This window comes from Astyanax mexicanus, chromosome 11 (genome assembly GCF_023375975.1).
Source record: "Astyanax mexicanus isolate ESR-SI-001 chromosome 11, AstMex3_surface, whole genome shotgun sequence".
Taxonomy (NCBI): Eukaryota; Metazoa; Chordata; class Actinopteri; order Characiformes; family Acestrorhamphidae; genus Astyanax; species Astyanax mexicanus.
Genome location: NC_064418.1, coordinates 25,622,071 through 25,647,094, shown reverse-complemented (window position 1 = coordinate 25,647,094; position 25,024 = coordinate 25,622,071). Strand labels below are relative to the sequence as shown.

The 25,024-nt window shown below is 38.8% G+C and overlaps 1 protein-coding gene across 2 annotated transcripts; it reads right to left on the bottom strand.

The window, feature by feature from the left end:
* Positions 1–362: 362 nt before the first annotated feature.
* On the bottom strand, positions 363–24,489 carry tbx15 (T-box transcription factor 15). Of its 2 annotated transcripts, none has more exons than XM_007255607.4 (8): positions 23,947–24,489; positions 18,037–18,226; positions 15,127–15,228; positions 10,742–10,913; positions 6,833–7,000; positions 6,236–6,300; positions 4,612–4,709; positions 363–2,161 (listed from the first exon to the last, which is right to left on the bottom strand). In XM_007255607.4, exons 1-8 carry the CDS (start codon positions 24,149–24,151, stop codon positions 1,326–1,328), a joined length of 1,836 nt encoding a protein of 611 aa, XP_007255669.2. In that variant the 5' UTR covers positions 24,152–24,489; the 3' UTR covers positions 363–1,325. The 2 variants fall into 2 exon arrangements, with proteins under 2 accessions (XP_007255669.2, XP_022536174.1); XM_022680453.2 differs by lacking the exon at positions 23,947–24,489 and adding an exon at positions 21,738–22,010.
* Between the last annotated feature and the right edge of the window lie 535 nt (positions 24,490–25,024).

Below are 25,024 nucleotides of genomic sequence, written 5' to 3'. Positions count from 1 at the left end.
TTGCAGTAAAAGTGTCTTGTCCGGCGAGGACGGGAGTGCATCTTGTGTCTTCTTAGTTTATATCTGGACAGATCAGTCATTCTTTACCAAATATTTGTTGACAAATGCTGACAAATGTTAAAATTTACTATTTACACAATCAAATGGTTGTTGCTAAGGTAACACGTCCTTGTCTTCACAGTATTTCACATAAGCACCACACATTCTATTACACTGGTTGTCCAAGAAAGGTGTAAACACTATAGGTCCTGTATTGAATTGTTTATTTATTTATTTACTGAGGTTTTGTGCTTGGCACCTGTACAGTTTTAAAAGGTCTAAAAGAATAATCTGATTTCCACATTTGTTTTTTTTTTTTAGGTCATAAACTGGCCATATAACTATATTGTCACTTAGCACTTAAATACTTTGTTATCTACAACACTTCAAAACATATTTTTATTACTCTGGTTTCCTAGTTTATCCACACAACATGAAAACATAGTGTCTCGCGTGCACTCTCCGTTACTTATACGTTTACAAAAGTAATCCACTCGAAATATGATACGCAATTTCTGATTAAATAGGCCAATAGCAACATTCTGCAAAATCCACTGTGCACCAGTGTCCTTCAGGTGAACTTTACCACAAAAGATACCTTTTGTGTTGGCATTGACTGTATGCTTAGTGTGCTCAGGGTTTCTGGTTGCATTGTCCTTCATCTCGTTGAACCCTATTCAAGTTCTCCTTTCGTTTCAATCCCTTTAGTTGGGGGACACCAGTTCTTTTTTCCAGTTCTCTGCCAGTATTAATCTCTGCAGTAAATGTGATCTATTTAATTACCCAATACACAAAATTAAAACAAAAACAAACAAACAAACATACAAAGACAATGTTGGTTTAAGGTGTCCCTTGTTCGTATATGCTACTTGAGATAAGAATGATTCACTGAGTCCATTATTGCACCAAATCTCAACAGAATCTTTCAAGACAAGAGCACCTCATAAGGCAGAGACTTTGTTTGAGGTTGGAAAATGTGACAATAAAAAGGGCAGGTCCATTTGGCATAAATCACGGAAGAAAAACACATAAATAACAGATTTCATTCTATTTAGTGAAATTTAGGGCCTGCACATTTTGACATGATGAGTTCCCTTTTTTAAAAGTCAGCTTTTAAAGATTTTAAAGGATTGGCTCTCCAACCAATGGCAAGTTGGCATACTCTTCAAAAAAATACCCCAGAAATCTGATTAAATTTAAAATAGAATTAAATTCCATGAGAACTTGGAAATGAATAGCTATGGCCGCTTGCTGTGATGGTGCACATAACTCTTTTTTTCTTCCTTTTAAACCATGTGCATGGACATCTGAGAGGAGGAGCCGTACTGACGGCCGTCGCAGGCCGCAGCCCCCTGCTGGCTGCTGGTGGGATTTCCTATCATGTGCATGCTGTCCATGCCACTTCCGGATAGGTACTGGCGCTCAGCGAAGGCCCCAGCAGAAGAGGAAGAGCACAGCAGGCCGGCCTGAGGTTTCTCCGGGCTGGCTGCCAGGCGCGGCGAGGCTGGGAAGTTGTATCCATACAGGTTGTAGGGGTTGTGCAAGGAAAAGGCATTATACGAGCCCTGCTGCATGTGATGATGGCTCCCAGTGAACATGTGGGCAGAGGAAGGGGAGGTTCCCGGGGAAGAGGAGGAGCCAGAGGCGGAGCCCGCCCCTGCCTGCATGACATACTGGAGCTGGGAGGCAGGAAAAGATGCCAGCTGGCCCCCATAAGCGTCCATCTTGCTGCCGCCGCTGCTTCCACTGTTACTGCTGGTGCCCAGCGAGCCGTGAGGGCTACTCTGCATGCCTGCTGCTATTAAAGAGGAAGTTCTCTGAGGCAGGAAGGAGTCTGATGGTTGTCCGGAGGTCACGCTGCCCCCTGCCGTTTGGAGGCGGCCGTAGGAGCCGTCGGCCAGTCCCCCGTAGCCCTGCAAAGCGGCCATGTTGCTCCGAGCGCAGGCGGGATACTCAGACAGGCCCAGGTTGCACAGCTGGCTTTCCCTGCAGCCCACATTGAAGGTGTTTGGTGCGAGATGAAAGGTGGGTGGAGAGCAGGAGGGGGACAGAAGATGTGCTGCACCCGATGGAGACGGCGTACCAGTGCTGGAGGTAGTGGGAGAGGTGCCAGTGCTGCCTCCTGAAAGTAAAAAATAAAAATCATAAAACCAATCAGAAACTAAAGACATAAAGCCTTGTTATTTATATATATATAAATATAGCACATCAGAACACATCCAGAAGAAACCAGGCAGACACAGGGCAGCTCTAAAAACAGACGCACTAGCCAACAATCATACAGAATGTGGGCTCTCATTTCAAACCGAGAACAAAGAGCGGTCGCAAAGTCTTCTAAGGGCAAAGACTGCACCCTAAACATTCTCTAGGAAATAGAGAACCCTGATTCATTTTGGCAAAAAGTGTAAAAAAAAAAAAAAAAGTGGGGGCATAAAACAGGAAATGTACAACTGTTATAATCTACAAAATCTCTCTAGCTGACCATTTTGGCTCAATATTCTTCTATTATTAAAGAGACAAAATCATCCTAAAGAAATCCTGTGTGGTACACGCCATCATGCGAATGTGGCTTGCGTTTAGAATTTTAAAAGATCTCTGGTCAGCAGAGGCCTAGGCTTCCCTTTCTTCCCTCCATATTAAAAAGAGCATTCATAATGTAGGCACATGCAGTTAGCAAGAAGAAGAAAAGACGCTTGGCAGATGCATGACGAATAAGTCAAAGTCTTGGAACTGAGTGTGATGGCTTTGGGATATCAATCATATATTTTATTAATGAGAGTTTGGCCGGCCTTCATTTTGCTGGTTCGAAAAATATAGACTTGAGTGTAGAGTAAGGAACGATAGGGGGGGGGGAAGACGTGCATTTCAAAACAATTCAGGATTCACAGTCTTGGCTGCAGTTTGGGCCAGCTCCATATGCCTTCGATAATCCAACTGAGCTCGGCTGCGCTCAACGTGGTTCTGTTCTGCTGGCGGAGGCAGAGGGGAGCTCGGAGTGATGTCATGTTTTTCCCCCTGTTGTCGAGTGCGGCTGAGAGTGGCTTCAGAGGTGCTGGGGGAAAGCTGATTACTCAGAGTGAGCTGCGTCCAATGCTGGAAGGGTGAGACTGGAAGTGGGAGGGGCTCACGCTGCCGAAAGTTCATCAGTGGTGCAAGAACTTTAATTAACATGAAATCTGTTTGGAGGAGTCTGTGATGATCAACAGATGTCTGCACAGACATAATATCAGTTTCATGACAGTGTTATTCTGCCAGAGATCAGATAGTATTGCTGATAACTGCTTGCCAATGGCCCATTTTATAAACTGATTAGCTCAGTTTAACCAAACCACTTTAGGAAATGTGTTGGCTTGAATAAAAAAGCTTTGAAACCCATTTAATTTCAGTTACGTGGAATTTAAGTTTAATATACAAATGAGTATTCCCCAACTTATACTGTTGCAGACACTTGAGTGCGTAAGACCTCATTTCCAAATTTTACCAACATGAATTTTCCTTTGGTAATCAAGCGGTCTTCGGTTATTCAGACTAGATTTTGATGGCTTACTGCACAGTAACCAGTTGTTTATCTATTTAGCCTCCTCGTGTTCTGTGCTAAATATGTGGCTGCCTCGAAATGTGCCATTTCACATACCGTCATTCATGTTTTCATTTAAGGGAAGGCAACAGCTTCTGCAGCCCGTGATGATGAAAAAAGTAGTGTTTAGACTGATTATCTCAGCAGTCGCATCCCATATGGGGATGATTTTTGGTTGTATTCATAGGAGTTTTGCGTATTTGGGGTGCATTTAGAGATGGATGTATTTACACTTCTCAAATGCATCTGAAACTGACTCCTGAAGTGGATTGTACAGTCTGATTAGTTTGTGTTTGCAATTATATTTTATGTGGCTTGAACTTTAGGTAAAATTCTAATACCAAAGATGTATGTGACCAGATGTAAAAGAGGTCTAAGGGAATGTAACATCTACATATTTTTATAAAGTGTTTTCCATTTATGCTTAATTTACAACTAAATAACTTAATATAGGCACTGACTGAAATTGGAATCTAAAATCGTAATATACATCACTTTGCAGACTTTTTAAAAATACTAATCAGAAAATACATATCCTTATTAATCACATGTGAAAATGTGCCTATGATGATGAAATGTGAAGTGTTCTGGCTAATTTGGTTAAAAAAAAAGAATTTATTTTAGATTATAGGGTAGTTTTTAAATCCATTGTTTAATGGGCCAGTACATTAAGTCTGGAACCTATGCATTTACCATATATTTCCCCAGGCCTCTACTGCAGCCACCTTCAGTTTCACTGGCAGTCAGAGGCTGTTACAGAAGAGGTCATTTTGATTTAGATCATGAACAGTTCAGCTTGCAAAGTCTTATCTGACCATTCCTGTTCAATAGACTTGCTTTGTTGTTTTAGCTTTCCAATCACAAGACCGAGCTGTATATATATTTAAATGGTAACTGCATGGTGTGTGCTAACTTGACTGTCTTAATTGTTTGTGCACAGAGGAAACATGGCAAAAATATAAGATTTGATTTTGTAGAAACACAGCTTCACACACCTTGCTGTTTCTGCATGTTAGTGAAATCCTCAAATGTAAGAGTCCTCACAGGTGGTCTCCAAAAGGCATACGTTTCCATGATGGCCTCCAGGCCGGTCCTGTGTGAAAGAACATGATGAAGAGAAAAGTGGTTATGAGGGAATACGGGTGGTGGTAAAACATGGTGAGCAACACTTGCACAAAATGTTTTCTTTTTTTAACTGAAAGGACGATAAAATAAATATTGGGCAGGTGAGAATGGAGAGAGGCACAGAGAGGAGTTGTAAACAGAGAGAAAGTGTCAGATCACGGGTGTGAAAAATAGAGCAAAGCATAGTGAGTGAAGTTGGGAGAGGAGGAGAGAGGGAGTTGGAGGAAATCGGAGCCTGTAAAAAGGAGCAGCTTTTTACTGTGCACATAAATCTGGTTGATGTTTCATCTCGGCTCTGTACACGGCTCTCCTTCCTGTGCGATTTACTCCCCTGTGCTGCTCTGGGCCGAGGAGCAGGGAGAGCGGACCTAGCCCCGTCCCGGACCGCCCCAGCCCGCACTACACCACTTCCCCTTTAGGAGCTGTAACTCTCTACTTACTGCTGCTCGTTAGGCTCATGCGCTAATAACACGCACCGACTTTAGCTACAACTGCACTCAATCACACACTAATCCTGCTAAACCAACGAGCCAGCAGCTTATTCATCTAAATGAAGTAAATGCACGGCCACGCCTGCAAACTGCTGCAGCTATTACCCAACTGCCTGCAAATGTTGACTGTATGACAAATAGCTGACAAATCTACTACTAGTTTGATCCCACAGCAGCAGACCGTTCAGCTGAACGCACGGCAATGTCCTGACGATAAATGGAACTGTGGTTATATTGTGGTGAATCTACAATTTTATTACTCAAACGGGGTTATATATTTCCACGCAATAATAGGAGTTAAATAAGGATATATGTGTGAGTAAGTATATTTTCTCTCTATAAATATCTTACTCCCAAATAATCTTTTCATCTGTATTTTTCTGCAATGAAAATCTAATGCTAGTTCATAAATCAGGCCCTCTATTGTTTGAAAAATGAAAAAAGATGGCTCAAATATCTGTGCCGATAATGTTCTCCAGATGGCAGTGTGCTTTCATGTGCTGAGGGCCTGTTCCAGCCTTTCCCTCGTTATATGATAATTCAGACTCACATCTTACAGTGCAGTGATGGAGAGAAGCAGAGAGCTGAGTGAGAGGCTTGCAGCAAAAGAAGAAGAAGGTGGAACAATACAGAGCAGGGAGAGAGAGAGAGAGAGAGAGAGAAAGAGAGAGAGAGAGAGAATAGGAATAAGGAGCAAATGAATGAGCAGGAAACAAGCAAATGCAAATTACAAAAGAGAAATAGAAAGAAAGAGAGAAAGACAGAGAGAGAAAGAGAAAGAAGAAGAAAAAGAAGAAGAAAGCAAGCTCTCCCAGCCCTAAATCAGATGCTGCTATCACAGATCAGCCAAGGCTTACTTGGCAGGACATATGGGATTAAGAGGTATCTCCAAAGGATTATTTCCATATTAAAAGGGCTGTTTGTGAAACCCTGTTTATTTGGTCAGGCAGCACGGACAGCACAACGGAAAGCTCAGTTACACTCACAGCTCATGAATATGTACCTGTTTCTCCCCGAGTCCCGGAAGCCTTTAGCAAACGGGTTGCGGTCAATCTTTAGCCGGGTGATCTGCGAGAAGAGAGGAGGAAATTCAAATTCAATTATGTTTGTATTAAACATGAAATAATATTTGAACAATACAGAGAGTTTCACACAAAGACCACTATCACTTTCACTTGAAATTCCCTGTAAACATATGGTCAGGGAAATTGCAGAAGTAGGGGAAGATATTTCAAAGGGAGAAGGCAATCCTCGGGTGTTTTGTTTTAGAAAATATATTCTAAGTAATTCTTGGCTCATAACTCATAGCTGACGAACTGTCTTTCGTATTCAGTTATTTTCAGAAAGATGAAATCATCTTTAAAAATTATTGTGTCAAATGTTGTCATGCCCACTTTAAACTCAACAGGGCTGCTGGCAGTTCCAGACATGCATTCCTCTTATCTATTACTTAAAAATAGCTCACAAACTCACTTGATTTGCATTGTTTTCTTCAATATACCTGCTGAATAATAATTACTGTAAAATTGCATGATTCCTTAAAGGCCCATTAAATGAAAGGTTCTTTGAAGGTCCTGCTTTTAAACAAATAGAGACCAACCTGTTGGTTCTGGTAAGCCGTAACTGTGGTAAAAACTGTCTCTGGGAAGCTGAAGGTTTTCACTCCTTCCCCACTCGGCACGGGTTTAGTCGGAGACAACTCGCTGCTGAAGTCCTTCCGGATCACATGGACACGGGGCTGATACTTGTGCATGGAGTGCAGAATGATCTGTGTGGGAAAAAAAACAAATCAGGAACTTTATTTCTGGTTCTGGTCCAATTTGTGTACTTATTTACATTTGTCACATTTTATGTCCCAGTGAATATGCAGGCAAAAATGCGAGGCCTTAAATCGACCCAGACTCGGGCCCACGGTGAGTATTTCACACCCCTGAGCCGGCGTCAGAGTGCAGTGGCTACAGCCTCCCCCTCCGGCCCTTAGTCTGCTTTTCATTAATCCCGGTGTCAGAGAGGCTCCCCTGGGCCAGCTACAACCAAGGGGGTCAAGATAGAGAACTCAGGGATTTGCAAAACAACTCCACAGATTGGTGACAGTAAATTTAATATCTAATACCTTGTCCAACAGCACGAGCCAGGAGAGCTTAGGGATCCTTCAGGGCAAGACTGTGCCCACTAAACCCAGGAGAACAAGACCATGCTCCAGAGACACATTCAGAGCAATGATGTGGGTCATTCTGCTAAGACTGCATACTTGACCGAGATATACTTTAATATAGTGAAGAAGGTGGTAACATACATTTTAAACTCACTGATGAAAGAGTCCACAATATTTAAAAGAATAACACCAAAATAGTAATTTATCAAGAGATATGTATTGTGATATTAAAGAATTGAATAATTTTTACCAGATTTTACCGGTCATCAGTGATCTAAAAAAAAGGAAATTGAGAATTTTTCTTTTGCATCAAGCAGTTGAAAAGTTGCAAGCTTTAATTACCTTAAATTTGCCTTATGCAACTCTGATCATGCTGCAATGTGACTTTTGTGATGACAATGCTGAAACAATATAGTGTTCAGACCTAGAGTCCACTTATAATATAGTCACAAAAAAGTTAAACCTAGTATTATCAAATAGTGTCCAAAAACTAAAAGGAAAAAAGAAAAATTATAGATGACGGTAACAAAAGGATTTTTTTTTTATACGTTCTTGAAATCACCAACAATAAACGCATTCGTTTTCGTCAAATGGTGACTACAGGCAATTGGCATTATGTAAAACATTGTAAGAAGAAAAATATAAAACTCCCCATATTAAAGCGATAAATGTGATATTGAGGAAGAGGAGTGAAGGTGAGGAAGGGGTGGATATTCCATCATAGAGAAGTATCCCACACAGGACGTTCCACTGTTAACTTGCACTCCGCCTCTCTGCCTCCAGGCGAACAAAAAATAAAGTCTCTTTTTACGAGGCTGTGGTCGATGAAAAAAGGCCCTTCTCCCATTTCCAAAAAAACACCAGCCCGCTGGAGCTCTAACACCCATATGTTATTACATTTGTCAGAATGGTAGAGCGATAGCATCAGCAATTTAAACAAAAACATCTCCATATGCTCAGAGGATGCCAGCGGAGCTCGGCATCACCTTGCCGTTTTGAGACGGCCATTTTGAGGACATTGAGGACTTTGAGTGTATTCCGAGTGTATCTCAAATCACGACACAATAGAAAAGAAAAGAAAAGTAGATTAAGAACGCAGGCCTTGCACAGATGCATCGACTGCTTCGCATTTCTAAAAGCCTGATGGCCCAATAATCAAAGCAGTCTGACTTCACATGACTTGAAAAAAAAAGCCTTACACTATCTTTTTCCTATTGCTGTGTCAAAGCTTGTCATATTCAATCCTGGTCAAGAAAAGCTAGCTACTAGCTTATCTGCTCTGTGATGATCTCTGCACACTTAAAAGCTTTTCTGAAACAATGAGACACCGTCAAGCCTTTATAAACATACTGAGAGCGTTACGTAAGCGTTTCTCCAGCTCTTTGATAGAATTACATACATCACCCCATTTTTATACGTCTCTGTCATTGTGATGATACATATCCAAGACGACCCAGCAGGACATACTGGATGTCAGTGAGTGCTGTGAGATGCTCTTTCTCAATAAAACTAGCTCTGTTCACTCGCTCAGACACAGCTCAACAAACAGAATCACACCCGCAGAGGAAACGAGGCAAAATACTTAAATAAAGGTGGTCCAAATTACAGCTAAGATCAGTCATTCACTGGCTATGAGTCAGGTTATGAGCCAGGTTCAAGGTAATGAGATCTGGAAGAGAAGCACGAGTGTAATCAAACACATCAGGAAAAAACATGAATGTTTTTCCAAACAGTGCAGCAGAGCCATACTCCCGTTTGTAGCCGTTCTGTGATCGTTTAATTCAGACACATAGGGAGCATTAGTCAAGAGCATTCGAATGCCTCATTTTCCATTTTTCCCCCATCCTCCCGAGAGTAAGTCGAATAACATTTTTCTTATGGAAAGAGGATACAGATGTCAGAAGAGTCCATAAGGCATGTGATCCATCAGCTAGCGTCTGGCTTATGAATTTTGTGGTATGGAGGTGTGTGCAACAGCAGGTGCACGGCCAATGCCCTTACCGCACTACTCACAGGTGTGGAAACACTCACCAAAGCGGAGATGCATTAGACATGTGAGGAGTTCTTTTTTTTTTTATAGGTGAGTATTTGTCCTGACAGGTACTTCATAAAGTAAAGTGCAGAATAAGCTTCATTAAAAATCATTGGCCTGACTGATAAATTGTCATGGCTGAGAATCATTTAATACAAGCACCACATTTTTACAGAAAAAGCAGGATTAGTATAATAATGTTAAACCTATTTAAAAAATTAAGCTAAAATAGTCCAGTGTTCAAAACCTGCATTTAGTACACCTCTTATTGGTCCTCCTACACTGTATCCTTACAGATTCTGTAGGTTTGGCTTTATCTTTTTGCACAATTTCTTCTCAAAGTCAACCTGGATAAAATCTATTTTACTCTTGCAAAAATAGCATACACACTGGAATCAAGCAAATTCAATGGGTTTGCGTTTTCAGTGTATATGCTAAACAATTGGGCCAATATTAATTTAATGTGCCTTTTGTGTTCCCAACATAGTTGTGTAACAAAAAACACATTTTCAAAATTGACTCTGAATGAACACATTATTACTTAAATATAGAGGAATGTTGACCATCTCATTAAAGTACCTTTTGTATGTTTTATACAACATACAGTTTTCTGTGTTGTGGTGGTGGGTTTTGCCATTTCTGCAGTGTGGTGTGATTAATTGTTTAAGCCGAATAATTGTTTTAAGTGGTTAATTAATAATATTGTTGAATTATATTTTCTTTAATCTTTGAAGATAATTTAAGCATTTTCAGTACATTATTTATTTAGCTTTTTTCATAAAAATGTCAATCTATTTAAATGTGTCCTACAATTCTTGGCCCATCCTGTCATCTTGGGATAACCGGCCCTTTAAAAAAGTAACCTTTGACATCAGTCACAACTCAACCATCACACTGTTCTCTTTTTAAAGGACTGAAGACACTTGTTCGACAATTAATCATTTTAATTTCACTTAATATTTCTCACATTTTCAGCTCCAGCTGTGAACCTTGTCATAGTAAAATATCACAATAACTAAAATAATTTGAGGAAATCATAATGTAAATCTTTGTAATAGAACAAGGTCACCATGAACAATTTAATTTTTTTTGCATCTCTCGACTGAACCACATTTTCCTTAAATGCCAATTTTGCTGAAATTGAAATTAAAAAGTGATTAAGCTGGGAAAATATATATATTTTTGTACTATAAGCACTAAGTAGTACAAATATGATAAATACTCAAAAGAATAAAAAGTAATTTTTTGAAAGGTCTGCAGGCTGAAATGTACAGTTTTCGGATAATGTCCCACATAGACATAAATGTAAATATGCTACTCACATGACCCTGGTCATCCAGCTCATTGTTGGTGAGTTTCAGCTTGTCGAAGCTGACCACCTGTCTCATCCACGTATCTCCAGAAGCCAGTGAGTCCGGGTGGATGTAGACGCGTGGAGGCACAGGAGAGTCTGCATTTCCTGCCACCATCCACTTTGAGCTGTGATAGACATACCTGCAGAGATGTGGTAAGAGATATAGGTACACTGTACATTTCACTGGTTTGATGTCCAAAGCCATGATTATATCAGCTGAATGAAGCTACAATACTGAATACTAAATTCGTATGTACATTTTGCATTATTTAGGCACATAAGCGCATTATTTAAAGCTATCTTGAGAATTGGAACATTTTTACTTGTAAAAACAGAGCAAAGAGTAGAAATAATTTCTCGTTTAGAAGAAACAGAAGATATATTGTGAACTACATAAAGAACAAAACTTTATTCCAGCTTTCTCCTGGACACCCCCTATATAGGACATGGATTTGTGCAATTTAATCAATAGCTAACCTGATTTAGCGTCATTAAGCTCAGAATTACCAAACCAGCTATTAACTATAAATTATAACTATAACTACAAATAATACCAGATTCACACAAGGAGAATATTGGTATTGTATTGATGGACACAGTGATATAAAACACTACATTTTACATGATCTTTATCTGTAATATTATCTCATTCTAATATTAGTGTTTTATCAAGTATTAAAAAATATGTTTCTATAAATTAACAAAAGTATAGGGACTTATGCGTATTCATAGTTTCTTAAAAAATCTAAGGTACCAAAAATAGAATTTAGATTGCTTTTGTTGGAGTAACTGCCTCTAATGTCTACTGTCTCCAGGGAAGGAATTACTGAGGTCAGGATGTTGGATGATCTCCATCCTACCTCATCCCCAACTTATACAAAAAGTAAACAATGGAGCTCCATCATTCTATTTCGCTATCATGTCCCCTTAGCCTCTACCTGGCATTAGTTATTAGTTATTCCTTTATGGAGAATAGACAAGTTTTTTTGTATGCATTTCCACTGCATATACAGTCGCTATCATGGTGAAAAAACATGTATCTTAAAATGCCAGCTGTCCTGGAGAATGTTTTTTCAATGGAATTGACAACAGGATTTTTATTCCAGGTCATTATGGATCATGAGATAATAAGATCTTATACTTTGTAAAAAAAAAAAGAAAAAAGGATCGCTAGACCGAAATTATGTGAAAAAATGAAAAGCAGCAAAAATTAAGATACAACTTTTTGCCTGATAGTGACCTTGAACTAAAAAGAAAAATCAGAAAAAAAAAGAAAATGAAATGTCCTCTCAAACAAAATCTCACTACAGAGCACTAAATTAAAGCTCTGCTGTAACGTCGGATGTGTAATTTGTAACCTTTGGGTCTAATCCCAGTCCTCTCTAGTCTGGTTGTTCTCGGTGCGTTCTCCTCCAGACTGCTGACTGCTCTGAAGGATCTACACACTGCTGCCTGAGGCACAGCTGGTTGCCTTTAGTTCTGGCCATGAGCACAGTTGAAAGTGCTTAGCTGTGACGCCTTTGCCAAAGTCATCACTCAGCCCTAAAACATGGACAAAACACTCATTTGGCTCTGTTGTTATTGCTTGGCAGTGCTAAATGTCCTCTGTGTCCCCTATACCTCCCCTTGCAGCAGCGTTTAACACACACAACACACACACACACACTCTTTAAACATATATGGGGCTCAGGCACCTATCAGCTCATATACATAAATAAGCTCAAGAGCACAGATAAGTTAATAATACCCATATATACCCCCACAACCCCTCCCACACACACATAGAATACCAGGCATTTCTGTAATTTCCTGTTTGGAGTTCTGTTTAGGGTTATGCTCCGTGTAGCAAGGAAAGTGTTAAAGAAAGGGGAAACCTAAGCCCCAAACAGTGCTGGAAATTTGATTAGTCTTCTTTCATCTTCCATAAATCTGCCATCTGGCACCAACACAATCAATAAAGATCCGAATTTATATGACACCCCTTTTGAGGGCTGCCGAGACTGTCCAGTTAAAAGTCTGAACGCATTGAGTAAAGATGAAAAAATATTTTTGATACTGTGTAAAAATAAATAGATGTATAAATAAAACAATGTGCACATTAAAAAAAACATATGTAATCTAAAACTATATTTAGCTTTTTCTACACTTTAATTTTATGTTACATTAGAAATAGCACCTCTAACTATTGAGCAGCTACACAAAAATGAGAAGAATAGAGTGCAGCACATTTCACTTCCAATGCTGATACAAGCCAAATGCACTAAGAAGCTCCACTGCAGTTCTACTAGTTACTCAACAATAGTATTTTTTTAGTATGGCCTTAGGGAACAATATCCACTTGTGATTAAGAATTAGACCAAAGAACAAGAGTAAAAATAAAAAAGAAATAGCAATAGCTTTATATAGATATATATGTGTGTGTGTATGAGAGTGAGTGTGTGTGTGTGTATACACACACTGATGAGGTCCAGGAAAAGAGATCCATGCAGTTGGACAGTTCTACACTTTCCTATTTGTACTTTCAAAGAGTAGACCATACCGAACTGCCACATTAAAGAGCAAAAGTAATTCAAGAAACGCATAAAGGAAGATTTAACAAGTCTAGTATAAACTCAACGTTCCTTAAGAAAGGCAGTGTGCCTAAGTAAAGTGAGTAAATTCCAATAAAGGCCGAGTTTCCAGACCTAGGCCTCGAGACGGATGAAGCATTCCAGTGACAGCTCTGTGCTCCGTTTGCAAAGCCTTGTGGTAAATTCCCCAGCCAGGGAGAAAATCCCATTTAATTTTACAAGATCTTTTGGCTTCTAAAATCTGCCATGATATTTGGGGGCCTCTCTTCAAGCTCTGTGCTGCAGTCCTCAAATGACTGTGGTTTTATTTTGAGGACAAATGCGAGATTAATTCAAGCATAACTGAAATCTGAACAAACACAACTGACCGAGGTGAGTGCCACACCTGATGTCGCAACATCTGACGTCATCCATTATTCTGCAGCATGCTTACCTGTAAAAGTTACAGTACCATGTGACAGACACTTTCTCTCACATCAGTATCAGCTCACACAAATGAGGCACAAGTGGTGGAGCGCACAAGAAGCAATTTATTTTATGTTTAATTGTTTAAAAACTATTTTAACATCTCAAAGTACCAAAAAGTCAAAGGAAAACTGAATGATAATGCTCTCTCTGTTCTGTTTTATATGTGGTGCGAGGGTGCATGCATGAATAAAAAAAATAAGTCTTCACGCCAGACTGAGAGCCTTGAAAAAAAAAGTGGCAGCCTTTTGAATGAAAAATGTTCAGTTTGACATCCCAAATCCATTATCCTACTCTTTTTTGCTGTAAAACTGCTGTGTATGTTAGAGAGGATTCGGCTTGTGCTAACACTTTTCCATTTAACCATCTTGATTCGAAAATGCAATTTAATGGATTTGAACGGATCTAAACCAAATTAGCATGATACAAAAAAAACTGATTCGTTGCATCAAATATCTTAATGCCTGAAAAGGTTCTGGGCTCTGAATGTGTTCATCAGGGCATTACCAATGCCATTTTTATTTGTTTATTTATTACTGTTTATTACTGTAATCTACCTCATATGTTATATTACTATGGCATGTTATGAATAGCGCTTCTTTGTATGTATTGATACACAAAAAATGTTTGTCCAAAATGGCAACTTTGCAGAAAAATAAAAACCCTTCTTTACTTGTAGTACAAGTAAATGGAAAATTAGAAAATGTAACAATTCTGGAGGATTTCTATTGGTCCAATTAAAGAACAACAGATTTTCATAACTCTTATCTTATATACCACCAGTGAGATCAATTATCAATTTTCTCACTGTAATATGACCAAACACTGTCAGTGTTAAATTGTACCCTGTGAGTGTTGATTTAATTTAAATGTGCAGTGTGAAATTTAATCGCTGTTCTTTACCGGCAAATTCCATAAGACAGACAACAAATGCATTATTCTAACCCCCCCACATGTGATCTTCGGTTCTGTTCAGATGAAATTAATCTGCTGTGAGTGTGATGGAACGTTGTCATGGAGCCGCCATAATCACAGTGACACACTAAACCGCTCACACTGCTGATCCAGCAACTCAGTCATGACTGCCCTCAGCACACACAGGCCAGGTTACTACAGTACACCTCAATACACTCACTGTTCATCTAGCATGTATCTTCTTCTGGCCTAGGAGAGGAAGTCTCCAGCAAATCAGACTATTAGACTCATGAGGTTCCACACACTCATTCTGACTACTGAAATAAACTAAGCTCAGACATCCATCTGTCTGTTTCCTTATCACATATTTTACTTACACATTCTGTCATTCTGATATGCTTACCTGTATCTCTTGTTGTCCACAGGTACAATATCCATGGCTATGTAATACTGCTGATGAGGGTCTAGGCCCAATATTTTTACCCTCATGGCTGGAAACATCCTCCTGCAACAGACCACAAACACAAACATATTAATGATTCTTTTGATAAAGGTTTAGGTACAGAAGTGGCAGAGTTTCAGATCAAGATGCCACACCATAAACACTGCTTAGAAATGAGCAAGCATGGTTATATTGTATTGTGCCCTAAATTAAATTGAACAGGGATTACACTGTCATTGGATTTCATGGATTTTAGATAGTAATGCCATGCGGCAACATAATTTAAAAATATTGACTAAATATTGAGGTTGTGGCAACCTTTATTTTGAGACAACATAAATAATATTATGGTTGGAACACACTGTAAAAAGTTAGACAATGTTGTGACAATGTTTGTATGGGATGTCTATAAGTACAAATATGATCGAACGTCTAGCAGATTTGTGAACTGGCAGTCTCTCTGCATTTCCACTCTCAGAAATGTCAGTAAAATGGTTTAGAACAGCGCAAAGACGTTAGAGGAGTGAAACCCGGAGTGAACCGGCTCCACACTTTACACTTCAAAGCGCTCTTTCTTTTCATTTAAACGCAGTAAATCTGCCCGTTTATAATGAGAAAAAAATGCTGCTTTTCCTCGTCCTCTTCTCTAGTGTTCAGAGTGGATATGAGCAGATGAAGCTCGTAGAACAATGAAAGGCTGAATGAACACAACAGTCTGACTCACTCACCCGGAAGCTGTAATTACACTGTTGTTTATTGGAATGATCTACGGGCGCCGGGCAAAAATTCTGATCTATTTTTGACAGCAGTATTTCTGCTTTTGTGAACATCAAAGCATAACTTATATATGAGCTTTTGTTGTTTTATCAGCTTTTATTGATATTTTATTAGTTTAAAAACAAGCTCAGGTCACCTGAAACAACCTGAAACCTGATAACGCCACAGCGCGTCTTGATTTTGTTTTGCATTGAATATTAAAAGCATTAAAAGTGTAAAACTGTCAGGATTAAAGCCCGACGCGTGGGTAAGCTATTTCATACAAAAAAACAAGATAAATGGTCGTAATAATACAAGGATTTTTTTTTGTTATATTGTAATGTCGCTGGGCTTTTTACTCAGTCGTTAAGCGCAGTTATCCATTCGTAGCTATTTATTTTTATGTTTTGCGACATCAGTGTCAGCACCGGTACGGCTGGAGACTCCTTGGTCTCCTTCCATTAGTCATGCTAAGCTTTGTTACATTTAGCATCTAACAGTGCTTATGTTATTTATGATTTTATTTTATTTCCGATGTTTTATCGTTTATTTTTCACCAGTATTTGCCCGTGAACAAAAAGTTCAAGACCAAATTATATTCTTCTGTAATTTGTTTTAAGATTTAAAGATATCAAGCCTTACATTTTCTCGTGAATACAGCTTATTTTTCTGGAGAAAACAAATATATAATGTGAGCCAGATAAATCAACACGTTATTTTGAGATTACTATAAACCAAACGATACAAATTACATTTAATAATTTCATTAACTGCATTTAAAATAAATGATTGTATTTATTTATACAGGTCTGGAAAACAATAAGAGATAACATTAAAAATTATGAGTTTCATTGATTTTACCAAATTGAAATCAAGAGGAAGATGGATGATCACAAGCCATCAAACCAAGTTGAACTGCTTGAATTTTTGCACTAGTACTGGCATATAGTTATCCAAAAGCAGCGTGTAAGACTGATGGAGGAGAACATGCCATGATACATGAAAACTGTGATTACAAACCAGGGTTATTCCACCAAATATTGATTTCTGGACTCTTAAAACTTTATGAATATGAACTTGTTTTCTTTACATTATGTCTCATTTTCTGCAAATAAATTATATAAATGAAAATATTTCTATTTGGAATTTGGGAGAAATGTTGTCCGTAGTGTATAGAATAAAACAACAATGTTAATTTTACTCAGACATATAACTAAATCAGAGAAACTGATTCTGAAACTGAAAAAAAAATGGAGAAAAGTGGTCTCTTATTATTTTCCAGATTTGTATGTGTGTTGTTTTCTTTTATTCCGTAGGTAAGCGTTTATCAACACTCAACATTAAATTTATTATGATAAAAAGTGTTTCTTTTAGGCTATAGGCGCAGGTTGGACTCAACACCTAAAAAAGCGATGTCTTGAATTTACTTGATTCAAATGCGTGTATTACATCCACACCAATTAAACATTTACATCTACATCTATTCTTAAGTACTTGTTTAAAATGTTAATACACGAAAATACCGTCTTTGGTTTTAGTTATTTGGCGAAGATTTAATCAGATACTTGTATGCGTCGTGCAAACAATGAAACAATTAAATAAAAACGGAGCAGACTGTCCAGCTGTTAAAACTCGCTGTTTTATCTCAGGTAGTGGTGGCGTAGGCTGGTAGAGGTTATATGCTCGGGTTGAGCTGTAATTGTCGCCGAAAAGAGCTAGAGAAGAAAGTGTGTTTTAGAGGCATTAATTAGGAGCAGTTTAGAGTGACCGCCCGCTCCCGTGCTCCAAAAGGTCCTGTAGGGTTTCTTCTCGGTGTCCGGAGCCCTCGAGCCCATGTGTAACACATTAGCACCCCCACAACGCCCTATTATTCCCTGTACGACAAACTGTACGTGTATGCGTGCGCGGGTGTGTACAGCTGCAGACTGAGTGTGTTCGTAGCCCTTTTTGCACCACGATTGTGTGGTGGTAAAATATGTCTTTAATAAATGTACAGCACGGTGTCAGCATAATTTCCAGCAGCAACTACGGGATTTTCTTAAAACGACAGTGTTTTTTTTAACAAACAACCCGACAGACAGTGGCGGGTGCGGAGCTGATGGGCTTCTCTCTTACCTCCCCGCTTTAGTGATAATCATCTCGGTGCCGATGTCGTGGAAGCGCTTCCACAGGTCCGCGCACTGCAGCTCCACCTGGATCTCCTCCATGGAGGCAGAGGCCGGTGGGTCGCAGCACGAACCAGAGACGCCCCCCTCAACAACGGGCTCCACACAGTCGCCCTCCGAACCCGGACTACCCGCCGAGTCTGAAAGAAATAAAGAAAGAGAGAGATGGTTAGTTATACCAGCATTAGGGCTGTTCTGGACTGCGTTGGAGTTTTTATGCGCTTTTACAAAACTGGCTGACTTGTTTTCAAAAATTAAATGTGTCCAGTGCAGCTGTTAAAAAATAGTTAACTCAAATAAACGCTAGACTATCTCTTGGTCTGTCAAATAACGGTAAAAAGTATAAAAAAATGTTTATATTTTTACAAAAAAAATTGTAGATGTTTTAATATACTTGTTCATTCAATAATCACACGGAACAGAATAAACGAACTGAATAAAAGAAGATAATGAAATCATTTTTTTTAATTGCCACATTTGCAGTTCACACAGTAAAGCGCACTAGAAACGGAATCTTCGTTTTTAACACAAGTTTTTCTTATTTTCTATATTTGTTGTAATTAATAATTAACATTTACATAATCTAGATGTGCATTGAGGAAAATAAAAAAAACAACTAACCTGTACTTTTTACTGTTAAACAATCTTGTCAACGTACTGTCGTAATATTTCGTAATATACAGGACCCAAGTACATTTAAGGCGCTTTAGTGACAGGTGTGTTCTCAACACATAATACGATTAATTTTAACTGTAAAAAACGCAGAAAATAACTATTACAAAAAAATTACAATTCATTTCTATTCAGACTTTTTAGTGCCTCTCAGAATCAGACACCCCTCTAAATTCAGAATTTCAATACAATGGACGTGGTTTTAACAGGAGACATCAGCTTCATATGTGAAGAAGGCGAGTTGTGCTGTTGGCTATAGGTGTGTGTTATTTATGCATTTCTGTCCTCATCCTGCACAGAGGCGGCTCACATGGGGCAGATTGTTTTGGCAGCACACACAATGCAAATGAGGCTGCACAGAGACTGGCTAGCAGCCCAGGCCATAGCACAGCGTGTGTGTGTGTCTGTGTAGCCCTTGGAGGACACGTGTGAGGGGGTACTGAAGATCCAAGGCCATGATACACTTTTCGTCATCTTCCTGCAGCTCATGTAAATTATACCGTTTCCTTATCATCCCTCTGTCTATTTATCTAATTCTGTCCATCGACATCCAGGAGTCCCAGTGCTCTTGCCTCCATCGAAACCCATCAACCCATCATGCTGCATGAAGCTGTTGTCATCCTCCCTTTGCTACTCAAAACGGCAACTGATCCAACTCTACATTAGAACAACATAGCAACTTCCAAAAAGCCCACAGACAGGATTAAGACCGGATGCCAGCAAATGTTTCTTAAACACTTTAAACACTATTTTAACCCAAAGTTACATGTACACCCATTTTCACACACAACGTCCTCCACCAAATATAATACCTCAGCACTGACAGGTTTCCATCTTAAGTTTGCTTCATTTGTTCCGATTTAGCTTTGATTAATTAAACAAATTAATATTTCGGGAAGCATATATAAAAACAGAATAAAATATATCGATTTATGTAAACACTGGGCCGTGCTGGCGGGCTTGAAAAAAGAGAATAGTGTATTTTACAAATATTTTTAACTGAAAAATATGTCGCACACGATATAAGCGTTTATTGGGGAAAAATATTAATTCATATTAATATTAATTTACATGTATGTAACTGTGTGTAATCTGGTTATATTACAATTGCAATAGACTTTTGTAAAATAATATTTATTCGTTGATCCGTTTTATTATTATTATTAAACTCGGTAAAAAAAACTATCAGGTTTATTTAGAATCATTTTAAGAATATATAAAGATCACATTAACCTAATTAACGGCTGATATTGGTACTGCAGACAATTATAATACAAAGTTTCTAAATGATACAAAAGAAATAGATCAGAGTTGGTGAACTGAGTTGGACTGCAGTCCAGTCAGACCGGCCTTTTTTAACTTAGGGCCTATATGAGATCTAGTAAGCATGAAATTTCAGAGTAACCCAATGCAACGGGAACACACACACCTGTTTCCGCTGGATTCTCTTCAATCCCGAGAAAAAGAGAGGCAGTAAAAATAAAGAATAAATCTCTGTTTAGCCGCACACATCTGTGGTCTTACAACATAAACCAATCTCTGTGAGGGCTGGAATAAAATATGAAATAAGATGATTTTGGATTATCTGATGACATTATACTATTATAAAGCGAATATACTCAAATATTTTCTTATATGAAATTTATTACATTGTTGGTCAAATTAATACCTTAAAATTATGTTATATTTATGAACAAAGTGTTTAACATGTTGTACAATATTTTACTACCCTGGGCACACTCGTATTAATGTTTTTTTATTTTATTAATTACCAGATAATTTAGACAATTTTGGTCTACTTAATACATGTTCTTAAATGTATAGAAATGCCGCAATTCGGCAGTGTCTGCAGGGCAGAACAGTGCAACCCGCAAATATTAAGTTATATAAAATGTTATAATGAGTATAAGCAAATGCACTGCTTATTATGACATCGCATTTTAATCAATATGAATAATAAATATTACTATTTTTACCTACATTTAATAGGATCCACGAATCCAAATAGCGACCTAAAAATATCATAACTTAATAATAATATTTCAGTGGGTTTAAACATTAATCAATCAACAGTAAAACGGGTATCACTGTGTATATGTGGAATGTGTAAAGTGTGAAGGATTTGCAAATCCCCTGCATAACAGATCAGATACATTTTCAATTTCTCTTCTTGCTCTGCACTCCTTGCTGTGCACTCCAGCACCCTTACCTATCCACGCATACACAGCTAATTTGTTCTAAGTTTTAACATTGTGAGTGCTATGTATTAAAGAAACATTCACAGTGTTGATTATTGAGTTAACTTTGGAAATTTGCTGTGTAGTGTTCTAGATACTTCTCCGTAAATAATAACGCAAGAGAGCGGAAGGTGAGATGTGATGATTTCGCTATGTGTGTGTGTTCCCTCCCGAGAGTGACAGCAAGACATTACACGAACCTCCTGAACTACGGAGATAAGATGCAATTTAATCTAATTCCGTGTCATTTTTATTTTGTTTGTGAAGTTGATCAATAAAAACAACGCGAAAAGCTGAAGTGAAGTAGAGCAGACATTAAGAGTACACTTAGTCTAAAACCTCAACTACCTTCAGTTATTCAGAATGCCAAACATTTTAATTTAAAGAATCGTAACTTAAATTGCAACATTCAAATTTAATCAACAGTCTAAATGAGAAAATATGTGCTATAAAATATATTTGTCACTGTTCCCAACAGCAACATTGTAAACGCTGGGCCTTCAGAGATAAACTTCAGCAAGAAACACACTTGTTAAAAAATAACCAAACAGCGCTTTTTCATTTCCTATTGATTGTCATAGTTCACATAGTATATACATCAAATTAAGCTACAATTAAAAAAAAAACTTAGTGTTTTTTGTTTTTGTTTGTTTGCTTGCTAATGTTCCTCTACTGACATGTATAAACGTGACGTGTAAATATCTGCTTTATTAAAGTGTAATATTGTCAGCAATCTACTCACCCCTCCGAGTGCGCGAGCGCCAATCACCTTTTACAAATGTTTTTTAGATTTGTAAAAATGTGTTCAGCTTTTCTCGAGCTGGATTGTTATGCTGTGTTTAAAAGTAGTTTAAAAGCAGCGCAGTTGTGTCGAGAATACTGGAGCTGAAGCTGCTGAGTGAAATCAGGATCCTACAGTAGGCGGATTGGACATGGGGAGACTAATGAAGTGCTGACTGGAGCAGCAGCAGTTCAACTCTACAGCTGAACGTGCACACACACACACCAAACAGACACATACACACACACACACACACACACACACACACACACCAAACACACATGCCCGCCTGCCTTCATACACACGCACACATATGCGGCCTAAACTCAAAAGCGACCTGAAACTTTTGACCAGGCTGGACAGGCAAGAGCAGAAGAACACAAAAACGACCCGAAGTTAAGAAGCAGCAGGGAGATGACTATAATACACTGTAAAAAGTGTAGCCCTGCTCAAATTAAAAAAATTGATGTCCATTTGTTGCATCTAAACTATTTGACTTCACTCAATCTAAATAAAGTCAATTGTTACAACCTTATTATTTTATTTTGACATAAACCATATTACTTCACTCGACCCAATATTAATTATTCACCTTGATCCAAGTTAAATTCTTTACATTTCAGTTTCGGAACCAAACTAATACATTTAAATTGAACCGAACTTTAAATAAAAAATCATGGCAGCATATTCAGAAGTTCCAGAAGTTACTGTGGCGTGGAAGAGGACGGATTACCAGCGAGATTCGTTTCAGTGCTCTCTTGCTCTTTTTATTTTGCTCTGAGGAGGACACTAAGAGCTGGATTTACATGGGATTCCACTTTTGAAAGTGAAACTAACTACAGCTCCAACGCAGCTAACCCCACTCCCACACACAGAAAACACACAAAGGGTGAGGCACTTACACAAAACAACCACATAACTGATAACTACATGAATAATACTAGAACAGTGATAATAAAACATGACATGAAACTCTGGGATAAACAGTAACATAAACACGCAGAAAAACACCCACTTCCCCCAACAGGGTGAGCTCCCATAATTCCTTCCGCCCCCCCTCCAGTCCCGACGCCACAATACCATAAGCATGCGTTGCTATCTCGCGAGCGCGTTCAGGCACTTTCTCCCTCTCTAATTCTCTCTCTCGCGAGCGCGTTCAGGCACTTTCTCCCTCTCTCCCTCAGTGCTCTGAAGCACTTCTCTACAACTTCTCCCGTGCTCCACAGTGCGCATGCGCAATTCATGTTTGATTCAAATTAAAAATATTACATCCTTATCTCTTTTCTTCGAGTATGATTTCAGTGGAACCAAAACATTTGGTTTATTTCCTTCAGAATTGTAATTAATTTAGTCTGAATCAAAATTGACACATCAAAATTCAAAAAGGTTGAGTTTCACAATAAAGTCAATAATTGTACTATGTGTTCAATCATATTTATTAGCTTGAATGAACAGCTCCATGCTTCACTTTTTACAGTGTATGCGCTAGTGTTAGCAACGGTGAAACATGGCTTATTAAACTAATGTGCTTATAATTTTGCTTGAAATTTATCTTATATCTTATAATTTAACTTTCAATTAATAGAAATGGAGAACTGGGCAATAAAGCATAGTGTTTGATCTGTGTGGGGTCCTTAAAAACAAAACAGGAGACTCCAGTAATTAACATTCTCTCCCTATTAAACTGAGATTATAAACGAGCTCTTAAATCCAATTATTTATTTTAGTTTATTAAATTACTTTATGTTGTTATAATCGAATAAGAGAATCTAATATATATGAGCATGTCTACGAAAAGCGGCATTACAACTACACTTACACAAACACATTAAAAGTTAAATCAGGCATACCAATAAAACATTTTAACAGTAACATAATTACTGTATATATCCGTATTCAGCATTTAGAAGCTAATTAAATGATTAAGCTGTTTACACTGATGTCTTATTGTAAATGTAACGGTCTTCAGATTCTGACACTAAATACATTCACCACATATGTTCAATACTACAGATGTTCAGGCCCCAAAACAAGGCCTGCCCATTTTCAGCTTTTCCTGTAATAATAACTACGATATTCCCATATTCAATAACAACCCCCTCCCCAACAAACAGTGTTCAGACTTAGCCATAGCGGCGGTTGTAATGCAGCTGGGCCCTAGCGGACTAACCCGGGTCCATATCCAGACAGTGCGCGGGGTCCTCGGCGTCTTCCAGCTGTCCGTTGGTGGTGAGACTCTCCATGGAGAGCTGCTGGAGCTCCTTGTCCTCCCAACCCCGCAGCTTGCGCTTCTTGTTGGAGCCGATCAGGGCCTCCACGGAGAACGCGTGCGCTCTGGAGCTCAGCGCGGCGGCCGAGCGCCTGCGGTCACTCATCTCTTCCTCCACGCACACGCAGACACTCGCTCACGCTCACACACGCAAAACAATGCCTGCACACTCTCAGCGCGAGCCCAACTTTCCAGCGTGAGTAATCCAAAACGAGAGTCTAGATCGAACTTTGAAGGCGCCTGGAAGCGTCAGAGGCCATTCCTGAGGAGCAGCGGCCGTTTCCTCTCCTCTCTTTTTCTTTCTCTTTGTGTCCTTTCTGTTTTTGTCCTTTCTGGACTTTCCCTCTCCTATATTTCGCGTTCTGTCGCTCCGCGCGCTCGCTGTTTCTCTGTCTCTCTCTCTCTGTGTCTCCCCTTCCTCCCTCTGATTGATACTCACTTCTGCTCAACTTTTTTTCTTCCTTCAAGCGTTGAGCCTCGAACTCAATGCCAGCCCCTTCGCAGCCAATCAGAAGCACCGAGGGGAAAAGAGCCAAAACACAGCGGCCAATAGGAGAAGACGACGAGAAGCAACTTTCATCTGCTGTGCTAGAGACGCGGCCAGAGCCTGATAGAACTTATTTCACTCAGAAAAGCTGGTTTTAGGAAAGTTATAGCGGCAGTGACGCCGAATTTGTTACTAAATATTTCCAGAAAAAAAGTAGCACAGCATTTTTAGAGTCGGCGTTTTCCGTTTGTCTTGTTTCTAAACACATCCCGTATTAATCTTCACGTTTGGTTGGGCTTCTAAATTAAAACTAACATTGATCAGCCTCAGGTAAAACACCTAAATCAGAATAAAGCGATTTCTTTCAGACCGACTGTTTTACAGCGGACCAATAATTAAATACGATGGTATAGAATTTTAAACAAGGATTAACTACTGGTTCCTAACTACTGGTTTCTAAAATACAGTTGTTACTTTAATTATACAGTTATG